The sequence below is a fragment of the Haemaphysalis longicornis genome, unplaced genomic scaffold, assembly GCF_048455015.1.
Source record: "Haemaphysalis longicornis isolate Haplotype H1 unplaced genomic scaffold, Haemaphysalis longicornis Haplotype H1 scaffold_5, whole genome shotgun sequence".
In the NCBI taxonomy this organism is placed as follows: domain Eukaryota; kingdom Metazoa; phylum Arthropoda; class Arachnida; order Ixodida; family Ixodidae; genus Haemaphysalis; species Haemaphysalis longicornis.
This window is the reverse complement of record NW_027526385.1, coordinates 153,625,715-153,639,759: the sequence shown is the minus strand read 5'-3', so window position 1 is coordinate 153,639,759 and position 14,045 is coordinate 153,625,715. Positions and strand designations below refer to the sequence as shown.

Here is a 14,045-nt window from a genome sequence, read left to right as displayed (position 1 = left end):
TGGTAGGTTTTTAATTTTCAGAGAGCGGTTACAGCTGAAATGCCCAAAAACCTATGCAGTTTAGCGACGCTTGCCGCGAACGTTCGGTAATGCACTACTGACCTGATGAATGTGTCTACAATGTTTTAACGTGCGTGGAAGCCTTGGAATTGCGTATGCTTATATAAAAAGAACGCGTAGAAATGCGCCGCGCATCGAATAAATTGATCATGTTTTCGGTGGAGGTCAATGGGAGAGGCCTTGTTCCTCCAGTGGACGTAAATATCTGTTACTGTTGCTTATGATGATGAGGATAGAAAATCTGACTGTGCCTGAAACTTCCAACAGTACCAAGAAAATTCAAAGTCAAAAGCACACCATAGCGCCCACTAATAAAAAATGGCATAACGGAGCTGAAAGAAATGTGGCGACGCAAAGCGGCGCTTCTGTGTGCGGTGCAGAGAGCGCATGCGCCCGCACGAGAAAGTTATCTTCGAGACGAAGGATGATAATAAAAGTTCAGTTGTTGTTTGGGACGCGAGTTGTTCACTTGCGAAGCTCTGCCGAGCGACGCGTCCCAACATTGGTGACCCGGAATACAGACACAGCGACCGGAGTGTCGAACCAGCCGCAATATGGATTCAACGTCCACGACCGACGCCCCTCCGACAGTCTCCTCAGTCGACGGTAAGCTGCCCCCTTTTTGGACTGCGGACCCCGCACTTTGGTTCATACAAGTGGAATCTCAGTTCGCAGCCAGACGAATCACCGCAGACCTTACGAAATACCACTACGTAGTCAGCAGTCTGCCGCCCGCCATAGCCAGTGAAATCAGGGATCTGTTGCTCGCACCACCTGTCGAAAACGCATATGCAACGCTAAAAGAAACCCTTGTTCGCCGAGTTACGCCCTCCGAACCACAACGACTGCAGCAATTGCTTCGCGGCACGGAACTCGGCGACCGTACTCCTAGTCAGCTTTTGCGGCACATGCAACAATTGCTCGGCGAGACATCAACCACGATAGATGGAGCATTGCTCCGAGAACTTTTTTTGCAAAAGTTGCCTTCAGGCGTCCGCATGGTCGTCGCGGCCTCAGAGCACAAGGATTTAACCGCAGCCGCCGAACTTGCTGACAAACTGGTAGCGATGACCCCGCCCACACCCATGGCTGCCGTGCAAGCGCAACAGCCTCTAAACGAACTTCAAGAGATGCGTGAGGAGATTTCTCGACTTGCCGAAAAAGTATCAGCTTTGCACGCAAGCAGGAGGGCGCAAACGATAACCGAGCCTAACACGCCGCTATCGCAAAAGCAGCACGAGCATATCTGCTGGTATCATCGGAGGTTCGGAAGTAGTGCGCGTAAATGTGTCCCACCGTGCGCGCACTCGGGAAACAGCCGCGGCAGGCACTGAGGGCGACCAGTGCTACTACGTTGCCTCCAAGTCGTCCCTCGGTATTCTTCGTTACCGACCGCAACAACGGAGTACGTTTCTTAGTTGACACAGGCGCCGAGGTGAGCGTTATACCGGCGTCACAAGCTGAAAGAAAGAAACCTAGTGCATCGCCCTTGCAAGCTGTCAATAACACGGTGATAACAACATATGGCCATCGTTCACTGTCGCTGAACTTCGGTTTCGGCAGAACGTTTAGCTGGGTTTTCATAGCTGCTGATGTCAAATTCGCCATACTAGGCGCAGACTTTCTCCAGTTCTTCGGTCTGTTGGTCGACGTCCGCAACAAACGGCTTCAAGATCCTGTTTCTCGGGGAGCGGTACAAGGCACGCCGTGTTGGCACCCCCCTATCAGCCCGGCCTTGCTTAGTCCGGCTGGAGAAGCGTACTTCACCGCAATACTACAAGAGTTCCCAGAGCTGACGCGACAGCCACAGGCATTTCCAGAAGTAAAGCACGGCGTCCTGCATCACATCGAAACCACAGGCCCACCGGTCTATGCGCGACCACGGCGCCTGTCACCCGAGAAGCTGCGGTTGGCTCGACAGGCGTTTGCCCACATGATGGAACTCAGGATAGTACGTCCTTCATCCAGCCCATATGCGTCACCTCTTCACATGGTCCCAAAATCAACAGACGGTGATTGGCGCCCTTGCGGGGACTATCGAGCGCTGAATCGGGTAACCGTGCCAGACCGTTACCCAGTCCCGCACATTCATGACATGACCTCCTTCCTGCATGGTGCTACCATTTTCTCTAAAATAGATCTAGTGCGAGCATATCATCAGATACCCGTAGCACCGGAGGATATTCCCAAGACCGCAATAACAACGCCGTTCGGAATGTTCGAGTTCCTACGCATGCCTTTCGGCTTACGCAACGCCGGCCAAACTTTTCAACGGTTCATGGATGGCGTTGTCCGTGGCCTCGACTTTTGCAAGGTATACCTCGATGATCTTCTGATTGCTAGCAGCACTCCTGAAGAGCACGAGCGGCATCTGCGCTACGTACTTCAGCGACTGACAGAGAACGGCATCGTTATCAATACGGCAAAGTGCGTGCTTGGGGTACCGACACTATCATTTTTGGGCCACAGCATTTCAAGTGCCGGAGTACAGCCCCAGAAGGACAAGGTGGAAGCAGTACGGCAGTTTCCACAGCCGAAAAACCTCCGCCAGCTTCGAGAGTTCCTGGGACTCGTGAATTTCTACCGTAGGTTTATCCCGAAATGCGCCAACATCCTTCACCCTCTCCACAGCCTACTTGCGGCATCTGGATCTAAGGCAACTGCCATTCAGTGGAACGACCAATCCACACAAGCATTCCGGATGATTAAGGAAGCTCTCGCAAATGCTACCATGCTCACGTACCCGCAGCCTGGTGTTCCTCAATGCGTCATGGTGGACGCCTCCGATGCAGCGATTGGAGCCGTGTTGCAGCAGAGGGTGAGCGGAGTGTGGCGACCAATTTCCTTCTTCTCCAGAAAACTGAGCCCGTCCGAACGAAGGTACAGCACCTTTGGTAGGGAGCTCCTGGCCATATACGCGGCTATCCGGCATTTCCGGCATTATGTGGAAGGACAAGAATTTTTTGTGCTCACGGATCACAAGCCACTCACCTACGCATTGCGCGCGAACTCCGATTCTGGTGCGCACGTGGCACGGGAGCTCCGCCAAATGTCGTACATCGCAGAATTCACGACAGATATACGCCATGTTAGTGGCACGGATAATGCTGCTGCCGACGCTCTTTCGCGCGGTCCAGTGAATGCCATCAGCCTGCCGAGCGGCGTGGACTTCACCACACTTACGACGGCTCAACGCAGTGATGGAGAATTGAAGCGTCTACTGACGTCTTCAACCAGCGCCTTGAAGCTGCAATGGTTGGCAGAACCCACAGGATCCGTATGCTGCGACATGTCTACAGGCAGGGCCCGACCGTTCGTCCCCTCGAACCTCCGTCGCAGCATTTTTGACTTGCTGCACAGCCTGGCGCATCCCGGGATTCGAGCCACGCAACGGCTATGCACAGCGAGGTTCGTGTGGCCAGGAATAAACCGGGATGTCCGACACTGGACACGAGAGTGCCTCGCATGCCAGCGCTCCAAAGTTCAGCGACATACTGTGACCCCCTTGGGATCCTTCCCTCTGCCGGACTGTCGATTTGCCCATGTGCATGTTGACATTGTGGGACCACTGCCGTTGTGTCAGGGGCAAAGCTACTTGCTAACCTGCATCGATCGCTTCACGCGATGGCCGGAGGTCGTGCCCATTCCAGACATGACTGCTGATACCGTCGCTCGCGCATTTATCTTCCACTGGGTGGCCCGCTTCGGAGTGCCGGCAACCGTGACTACGGATCGCGGAACACAGTTTGAGTCCGCCCTATTCGCAAGCGTCACCCGGCTCTTGGGTACTTCCCGCATCAGAACAACTGCCTACCATCCGATAAGCAACGGTATAGTGGAAAGGTTCCATCGTCATCTGAAGACGAGCCTGACGGCTACTGCGAGTCACAGTTGGGTAGAGGCACTGCCGTTTGTTCTGTTGGGCGTTAGGACGGCTCTGAAAGCAGATATTGGATGCTGCTCTGCTGAACTGGTGTACGGAACAACGCTTCGCCTCCCAGGGGAGTTTTTCGCTACCAGTAAGGACGAGAACGTGTACGCGAACGCGGACTACGCCGTGCGACTGCGAGACATCATGAGCAAGCTACGCGCTGTTCCTCCGCGTCCGCCCGCAGCCCGGCCAGTCTACGTGGACCGGGAACTCTCCTCCTGCTCTCACGTGTTTGTGAGGCACGACGCCGTACAGCGTCCACTCCGGCCCCCGTACGACGGGCCTTTCAAGGTGCTGCGACGGGCAGACAAGCACATTACAATCGACAGAGGTGGTCGTCACGACGTGGTTTCTCTAGACCGCGTAAAACCAGCACACGTGGACTCCGACAGCGAAGCACCTGCACCACCTCGAGCTCCATCTTCGCAGGCACCCCCGGCAGACCACGTAGCGCAGCCCCAACAAATCCTCAAACGGTTCACGCGGAGTGGACGGTGGACGAGACCCCCGGTGCGCATGAACTTATGAACCGCAGTGGGTCGTCCGAGTGCGACCGTTGTGCGCGCACTCACTAGGGGGGGAGTACTGTGGCGACGCAAAGCGGCGCTTCTGTGTGCGGTGCAGAGAGCGCATGCGCCCGCACGAGAAAGTTATCTTCGAGACGAAGGATGATAATAAAAGTTCAGTTGTTGTTTGGGACGCGAGTTGTTCACTTGCGAAGCTCTGCCGAGCGACGCGTCCCAACAGAAACATTTGTTTCAAAAAGGAATTGTAGCAGCTGCAACATTCTGAAAGCTCAATTTAATTTCCAAAACATTTCACCGTCGGCTGTTCCGAGAGCCGCAACAGAGAACGAGACAGCGCGCTAGTGCGGAGGCGCTGCTTTCGCTCCGCCGCCGCCTTTACTATGCGGACGTCAAATCGAAGAGCATCTCGGCTGATGAGCTGGTCACGTGGCACTTGGATTGGTATTGCCATTCATTTTGCAAAATGATGTGTGCAACCAATGCAGGGCGGAAAAAAGAAAGGAAAAGGAGCGGTGGCGACAAAATGCTGATAAAAGAAGCAACAGGCAGCCAATGCCACTGCTAAAACGAGCAGACGTTACCACTGAGGCGGTTTGAAAGCCAACCACGGTTGGCACGGTGCACCAGGCAGGAAAAAGACCTGCCGTGCTGCGGACTTCTAAAGCCTGAGCAAAGAGGGTGTGTCGGGCTGAACTTGAACTTCGCGATGGGGAGTGGCGAGATGCTTACGTCTTCCTTAAATTCCACTGATATATCTTTATTGATTGTGTAAATAAAAGACTCCTTTAAGCTTCTGGCTGCAGCGTCTAGCGTTATGAGAACAAGCACCAAAAAATGCCGAGCACACGTGATCATGCACCTCGTGAATAGTGCCCAGCATCGGCCAGCTCGACCTTCGAAGCCCAGCTTTCGTGGCATGATCTCTCTCTTGCTCTTATGTTCGGCAGTTTACGTGCACCGGAAGTAGAGCCCACAGACGCTGTGTTTTCGCTTTAGGCGCCAAGTTCGCGAAGCTGGTCGCCGTGGGTTCTAGCTCTGCTAACGCGGTCCACTTGGGGAGAAATTAGACATCATGCGGACAAATCCATCCGGGCCTGCCATTCATAGAGAACTTCCAGCGGAAAGTTCATAACCCCAGGTGATTTGCAAAAGCCGGGTCTCCGACAAAGGGACAGGAGCCGCCAGATCTGCTGTTTTTCCCGCGTTGCACCAACAGTGGAAGCTGCGCCTGTTTTGTTTCGAAAGTTTTCTTCACCTTAAGATAATCATACGCTGATTATCATAGAAGCAAACTCCAATCTTTGAAAGTGGGTCATAGAGTGATATGCGTGTTTAAGGCGGCAGCTTTAAGGGCCCCATTCCGCGAAAAAACCGTCGTTGTGGTCTGGTCAAGAAAATGGCCGCTGCAGCGAAGAGTAAATAAAAACATGTGTTCTATTGAGATTTAAACCCGGGGCTTTACGATAGCAATTGGATGCGTAACCACTGTGCTATCACTTCCCTTCACCTTAATTAAGCGTAATCAGATTGGTTGTGGTCACTGTTGTTCCTTTGTGGCACATAGCCACTATGGCGATTCAACAGGAATCAAGACTTTAAAGAGACAACGGGCCCACTTAACAAAACTCGTGAAGCTCTTATTTGAAAAGGGAGTTGCTTTAGAATAGCGCGTGCCGCGTTACACCTAAACTTGATTGCACGTAAGCGAAAACGTGCACACCAGCCGCGCAGAAGTCTGGTTCCAGGGTAGCTGTGGCCTTCGCTAGTGTTTTAGCTGCCAAAGTTAGCACCTTTAAGATGAAAAGAACAAACAAAGGGGTGCTAACACGGTGTAGCAGAAAATCTCCAGCCGAATTAATTCGCGTGAAATTACAAAAAACGTAATCGACGCAATATACATCATCATGAAATAGCAGGAGCAGGAGGAAAAAAAGTTTTATTGCTTTTTTTGAATGGGAAGAAAGGAGCGCGGGATGGTTCTCCGTCATTCATGGTGGGTGGCGTCAGACGTCAGGGTTGCCATGGCCAGCTGCAGCTCGAATGGCCCTGGTCATCAGGCCATGCTGATTTTCCAGGACATCGCTTGTGAGCAGGACCTCCCACTGCTCCGGTGTCGGTGTGATGACTCCTTGTAGTTCGGTGACATCTTTGCACTCCCACAACATGGGGTACAGGGTGTTGGGCGTCCCAGAGCAGAAGTTGCAGTAGAAGCTGAAGGGCGTGGGGTGTATATTGGACAGCTATGTGGCGTGCGGAAACGAGTTTGTCTGCAGTCTCCAGCATTCTGTGGCTGCTTTGGTTAGCTTCGGGTGGGGCGGCGGGTATCCTCTTTTTGATAGCCTGTTGTACTCGAGTATGTCTCTGCTGCGCTTGGGGATGGACGAGTGGTTGTCGACAGAGTGGTGAGTGCCTATGAGGGTTGAAGCCCGGTGTGAGTGGCCTCGGGCTGCGGTATCTGCCGCTTCATTACCTTCTAAGCGCTCGTAACCTGGTATCCAAATGGTATATAGGTCCAAAGGAGATTTCCATGCTTTTGAAGTTTTATATAGTCGAGAAAACGTCATCACTGAGGTACGGTTATTTTGAAAATTTCTGGAGCCCGCTTGGCAGTCAGTGATGACGGTCACCCGGCCTTGGGTATCTGGTACTGTGGTGGTGGCAAGCACGACTGGTGTCTCCTCCGCAGAGTCAGTGTCTTCTGTATCGACCGTTGCTGAGCACAAGTCAGCTTCTTTACTGTTTGTCACACTAACCCCGTACGCCCACTTGGTTCTTGCCGGGTACCTCGCAGCGTCGACATAACTGATTGAGCTGTCCTTGCTGTAGGCTTTTCGCAAGGCTTTGACCCTGGCTTCCCTTCGCCCCTTTGTGGTAAACCGGGTGCACATTACATGGGACGTTTTCAACGATGATGTATTCCCTCAAGGCAGGGGGGATGCGTCGTTTTTGGTTTTGGGGTCCCACGTTTGGCTTGTAACCGAGGCGGTACGAGGTAGCTCGGCCGGTGGGGGTAAGCTTGAACAGCTCCATTTGGCTGGCTCTATGCGCCTGCATGAGTTCTTGCCACGTGTTGTTGATTCCCAACTGAACAAGTTTCTCTGTGGAGGTATGCGCTGGCAGTCCCAGTGCTAATTTGTAGATTTGATGAATTAAAATCTGGGCCTTCTTTATTTCAGCAATTTGTACCCCCAAGTAAGGGGTGCGGTACGTGATTGTACTAATTACTAGGACCTGTAGCATTCTGATTGAGTACTCTTCTTTCAACCCGTGTTTTTTGCTTGTTACTCGCCTGATTAGGTGGGTTAACTGGGTGATAGTGTTTTGTAGTTTCTGGAGGGTGGCAGCCCCTGCCCCGTCATTTTGAAAAGTCAGACCCAATACTCGGAGTGTATGGACGTTTGGGATGGTAGAACCATGAAGCGTCACCTCTGGGTCGGGGGTCTCGGGCGGGGGGTCTACCTTTTGTTCGCTTCTTGAGTATGAGAATTTCAGATTTTTCTGGTGCAATAGAAAGCCCACATCTTTTCAGACAGGTTTCCGTACAGTTAGGGGCTTCCTGCAGGGCGTCCTGTTGTGTGCCTGCTGGGTCTTTGTTAGTCCAAAAGGTCACGTCGTCGACGTATATGCCATGCCTGAGACATGGGATGGCATTTAGCTAGTTAGGTAGGTGCATCATTGATAAATTGAATAGTAATGGCGAGATGACTGAACCCTGCGGAGTGCCCTTTGCGGTGACATCAAATTTGTCGCTCCGTAATTTGCGCAGTCCCACCGTTGCCGTGCGATGTGAGAAAAAGTCCCTGATGTAATTATAGGCTTTCTCTCCGCATTGGATAGTCCTCAGGGTTTCAAGTATGGCCGCGTGCGACACGTTGTCAAAAGCCCTTTTGGCATCCAAGGCGAGGATGGCGCTGTTTGTGAGGTGGTTAGGTTGTCGATGACCTCTTCTTTTATTTGTAAGAGGATGCCCTGAGTGCACAAGTTGGGGCGGAACCCATACATGGTGTCCGGGAATCCTATCTATCCGTCTGCGTGCTCCTCTATGTGAGATGTGAACCTGTCTAGCACCATGTGTTCCATTAGTTTGACTGCGCACGAAGTCAGAGATATTGGCCTGAGGTTAAATAGCCCCAAGGGTTTGTTGGGTTTTGGAAGCATGGTGACATCTAAGTGTTTTCACATCGTCGGCAGTCTGCCGCTGTCCGAAATCCAGTCCATTTTCCCCAGGATATCAACCTTCATCCTTTCGCTGGGTTCCGTAACATCTTGTTTGTTATTCTCTGTCTTCCTGGGGTGGTGTTCTTTCGCGAGCTTGGCCAGTGCAGCATCAAGTTCTGCCATCGTCAACGACTGATCAAGTTCTGGGTAGGGGTTTCCACCGAAGTCAGGGTGGGTGACGGCTGTTGACGTGTTTTTCCCCCAAAATTTCTTCTTTATTGCTTCGAGGATGTCTTTCGCTGTGCCGGGGTAATTGTAAATTAGTCGTTCCACGTTTTGTCTGGTCATGGGCTCCGACTCCGTATTGTGTGGAATGAGTGACCTCAAAATGTTCCACGTTGCCCGAGTGCTCAGGGTTTCTTGTAATTTATCACCCAGTTGACTCCAATGTTGTTTTTCTGATAGATTTGCGTACTCTGCTGCTTCATTTGTTACTAGGGCAATGCGACCTTGTAATTTCTTCGTTAGTTGAATTTCTTCTGTAGGTTTTTGGCCTTTTCAACCTATCGGATGGTCTATTCTTCGAGATAAAATAACTGATCGTCCTCTTCTATCTCCTCTTGTTCTCTGAAGCCTTTCCAATTCGTGATTCTCGCCTTCCCCACCCTGGTAAGTGTCCGGGTATGGTGGTGGTGAATGGGTAATTGGATAATATAGTGATCCCTTCCAGGTGTTTCATCCAACCTTGTCCACTCTGTGTAGGGTATTCCCCTAAAAAAGCAGGTCCGGAGTAGTGTCTGTAAACACACTGTTCTGTTTCTGGTCGGGTACTGGACATCATTCCACAGGGTCAGGTGGTGTTGCTTGGCAGAGTTATGAACTTGCTCTCCTTTAATTAGTGTTCTAGCATATCCCCACGCTACGTGAGGAGCATTAAAATCGCCCGCAACAACAATCAATGCCCTTTGGTCACCTTCAAGACCGAATGGAAGGATCCGTACAAGTCTCATAAGTTGTCGGCGGGTGGACTGTATATGTTGAGTATGAAGATTCTCTGCAGATTTTTTTCGCCGGTATTATTTCAACGAGCAGGGTTTCGATTCTGAGTTTGATCAGGTGCTGTTGCGTCGTTAAGCTCTACGAGGTGAGGGTGGCAGTGCGGGTCTTGCCTTCGGCTATGTGGGTATCGTAACCTCTGAAGTTAAGGGTTATCGTTTAGGTTCCCTGCATGGCCAGAATGTCTTATTTCTATTTCTCGCTGAAATGCAACAAATTCTGTTTCTTCTCCTTAATGGTCCTGGTAAAGTTTTTTAGTAAGCATCACTTCCCTTGGAGCAGGCAATCAGACTTAGGTGTGCCGAGGAATTAGCGTTATTTTGATGGCTTTATTTTGCTGTGTTTGGGAACGTGTTCAATTAAAAACTCGTATTGTCAAAAAGCGGGCTAGTCGTCCAGAAAGACAACTGTACACTGCATGACTGGCTCGCTTAGGTATGAATTTATATTTTCATTTTTTAGCGGCTTTGTTTCAGTCTTTTGCGGGGACGTGTCTTCGCTTCCAGAAACTCCCTTTCTTTGAGGTCAATAGCTCTTATTTTCATAGAAGTTATCGCTCGAATCCCGTCTGAATATAGCGTCTGCTGTTTATTCTTCGGATTTTGTTTGTCTTCTTTCGTGTTTTTGTTGAGTACGAAGTCATTTTTAAAACTTCACATTGTTCGATTTCAAGTGGGCTCATTTCTATGGAAGCGCAAACGCAACGGGGAAACTCCGGCATCCAATAGCCTGTATTTTATCCACGGTTAATTTTAGCCGTTATACTTTGTTCGAGGTTGCAAAAGGTTTGTTTTTTAAAGATGAAATTCTTAGATACCCAGCGCTCGTTCCTCGAACCAGTCAGTACAGGTATACATACAATTTAATCCCTGTTGGCAAGTAGGCAAGCTCAGCAAGAATCCAAAAGTTGAGTAGACCGCGTTTGAGACAAAAAAAACGTTTATGTGCGAAGATTACAAGTTGTTGCATGAGAACCGGCTTCTCGTTACATTTCAATTCGCGCCACCTTGTCGCCCCGGTTACCTCTCCCATCTTGACATTCATTTTCTGGGCGGCAAGCGTTGGCTGGCCGGACCTAGCTCTCCTCGTGAGTTTCCATTTCGTTTTTCCAGTCGTTCCACCCGAAATGACGAGTGTCGTTTTCTTTTATGGTTACGTTACTACCAACAGAAGCAATATAGTTGTAACGGTCTTTTGAGTGTTCACCGAAGGGCCATTTTCAGGAGGCAACACCGGATCTCCCCACCTCGTCCTGGTAACACTTTTTGGAGACTTGGAATAGTCTATTACTGCGCACGTAGTTGAGATAGTCGAAGAAAAACCAAGTCCTCAACCCCGAGGGTTATACGTTGGCGTTATTTTCTGTGGTGGAGATTTCGTAGCTCTTCGATGTATTCTTTAGTCAATATACAGCAGAAGACTAGAATGGCTTGCGGTACTAGGATCAAAAGCTTGTGGAGATTGATGTCAACATTCCTGTCACTGATCCGTATACTTGACACGGTTGCCAAGCCTTTGCCTCTAGAGAAAAAGGAAGGATGTAGTGGTTACGGTTCCCGCGCCTCATCATTGAGGTGAGTCAATGGTCTGAAGTTCTTGCTCAGTCTGAAGTTCTAACCTCTACTTCTAGCTCATCATCAACCCCATCATCATCATCATCATCATCATCATCATCATCATCATCATCATCATAATAATAATCATCATCATCATCATCATCATCATCATCATAATCATAATCATCATCACCATCATCACCACCACCATCATCACATATCTACGCCAACTGCGGGGCAAAGGCATCTCCCACGGATCTCCAATTATCCCTGTCCTGTGCTAACTGCGACCCCTTATCCCCGCAAATTTCTTGACTTCATCTGCCTACCTAACCTAAAGCCACCCACTGCCATGAGAGCCTTCTCTAGTGATCTACTCTATTAAACGTAATGGCCTTCGGTTATCTTACCTTCGCATTACATTCCCTGCTCACACATAATTCTTCTTAAATTCTGCTAATATCTTCTTTACACATGTTTGTTCCCGACCCACTCTGCTCTCTTGTTCCTTAATGTTACACCTATCATTTTCCGTTCCATTTCTCACTGAATGGTCCCTTACTTAAGTTTAACCCTCTTAGTGAGCCCCAAACTTTGTGACCCGTAAGTGAGTACCGGTAAAATGCAGCTGTGATACACTTTCTTCTTCAGGAACAATGGTACGGTGCCATTCATAGTCTCAGAAGGCCTGCCGCAAGCACTCCCCTTCATTCTTATCCTTCTAATTATGTCTACCTCATGGTTGGAATCCAGGCTGACTACTTGGCCTAACTAGATATATTATCTTACCACTTGCCCTACCATGCCACTAATCCCAAACCCCTGTGCTCTGCCGAGGTTATGAAGCATTGCTTCAGTTTTTTTGCATATTAATTTCAAGACCCATGATTCTACTCTGCTTTTAGAGTGTGGTAATAATACCTTGCATTTCGGCCCCCGAATTACTTAGAAAGGCAGCATCACCAGCTAATCTGAGACAACTGAGGTCATCATCATCATCACCAGCCTATCTACGCCCACTGCAGGGCAAAGGCCTCTCCCATTATTCTTCAATTATCTCGGTCCTGTGCCAATTGTGACCAATTTATCCCCGCAAACTTCTTGATCTCATCTGCCCATCTAACTTTCTGCCGCCCCCTGCAACGCTTACCTTCTCTAGGGATCCGCTCTGTTACCCTTAATGACCAGCGGTTATCTTGCCTTCGCATTACATGCCCTGCCCACGTCCATTTCTTTTTCTTAATTTCTACTAATATGTCTTTAACACCAGTTTGCTCCCTGACCCACTCCGCTCTCTTCTTGTGCCTTAATGTTACAACTATAATTTTCCGCTCCATTGGCCGCTGAGTCGTTCTCAATTAAGTTGAACCCTCTTAGTGAGCCTCCAAGTTTCTGCCCCGTAGGTGAGTACCGGTAAGATGCAGCTGCCATACACTTTCTTCTTCAGCGACAATGGTAGGCTGCTATTCATTATCTGAGAATGTCTGCCATACGCACCCCACTCCATTCTGATCCTTCTAATTATCTCTGCCTCATGGATGGGATCTGGGGTTACAACTTGGCATAAGTAGATATATTCGCTTACCACTTCCACTGCCTCGCCACCTATCTCAAACTGCTGTGCTGTCCCGAGGTTATTGATCATTACTTTAGTTTTCTGCACATTAATTTTCAGGCCCATGGTTCTACTCAGTTCGCCCAGTGCGGAAAGCATGCTTTGCAATTCGTCCCCCGAGTTACTTAGCAAGGCAACGTCATAAGGAAATCTGAGGTTACTGAGGTATTCTACATTAACCCTTACTCCCACCTGTTCCCAATCCAACGTTCTGAATACTTCTTGTAAGCATGCTGTGAATAACATTAGAGAGATTGTGTCTCCTTGTCTGACACCCTTTCTTATAGGTATTTTACTGCTCTCCCTATGGAGGATGATGGTAGCTGTAGACCCATTGTAGATATCCTCTAGTATTCTTACATAATGCTCATCTACCCTCTGGTTCCGTAATGCCTGAATGACTGCTAGGGTTTCGACCGAGTCAAATGCTTTCTCGTAGTCTATGAAGGCTATATATATAGGGGTTCAGTATATGCTGCGCACTTCTCTGTCACCTGATTGATCGTGTGAATATGGTCCATTGTTGAATAACCTTTACGGAACCCTGCTTGTTGTTTAGGTTGACTGAAATCTAAGGTTCCAGAGATTCGGTTAGCGATTACCTTGGTAAATACCTTGTAGACGACTGACAGTAAGCTGATCGGCCTGTAATTTTTCAAGTCCTTCATGTCGCCTTTCTTATGGATTAGGATTCCAAGATTCCGGTACCATTGCGGTCATTAGGCATTGCGTATACAGGTTTGCCAGTTTTTCAAGTACAATTTCTCCGCCATCCTTCAAGAGGTCTGCTGTTATCTGATCCTCACCAGGTGCTTTGCCCCCTTTAATTTCTTTCAAAGCCTTCCTTACTTCTTCGGTCGTTACTGGTGGGATGTCTATCGCCTCTGAACCACTGTCTCGTTCGGCATTATCCTGTATGTCCCGCCTACTGTACAGATCCCTATAGAACTCCTCGGCCACTGTGACTATATTGTCCCTATTTGGGATGACATTGCCTTGCTTATCCTTAAGTGCATAAATCTGATTTTTCTCCACGCCAAGACGCCTCTTCACTGCTTTCAGGCTACCTCCGTTCTTTACAGCGTATTCGATCCTCTCCATATTATACTTCCGTATGTCAGCTGTCTTACGCTTATTGATTA

At 49.5% G+C, this 14,045-nt stretch overlaps 1 protein-coding gene across 1 annotated transcript; it reads left to right on the top strand.

Moving 5' to 3' along the window:
- The first annotated feature begins 2,791 nt into the window (after positions 1-2,791).
- Positions 2,792-4,519, top strand: LOC144139955 (uncharacterized). The gene is made up of 3 exons (XM_077672175.1): positions 2,792-2,878; positions 3,360-3,468; positions 4,062-4,519. The coding sequence occupies exons 1-3, from the start codon at positions 2,792-2,794 to the stop codon at positions 4,517-4,519; spliced, it is 654 nt and encodes a 217-aa protein (XP_077528301.1).
- The last annotated feature ends 9,526 nt before the right edge of the window (positions 4,520-14,045 follow it).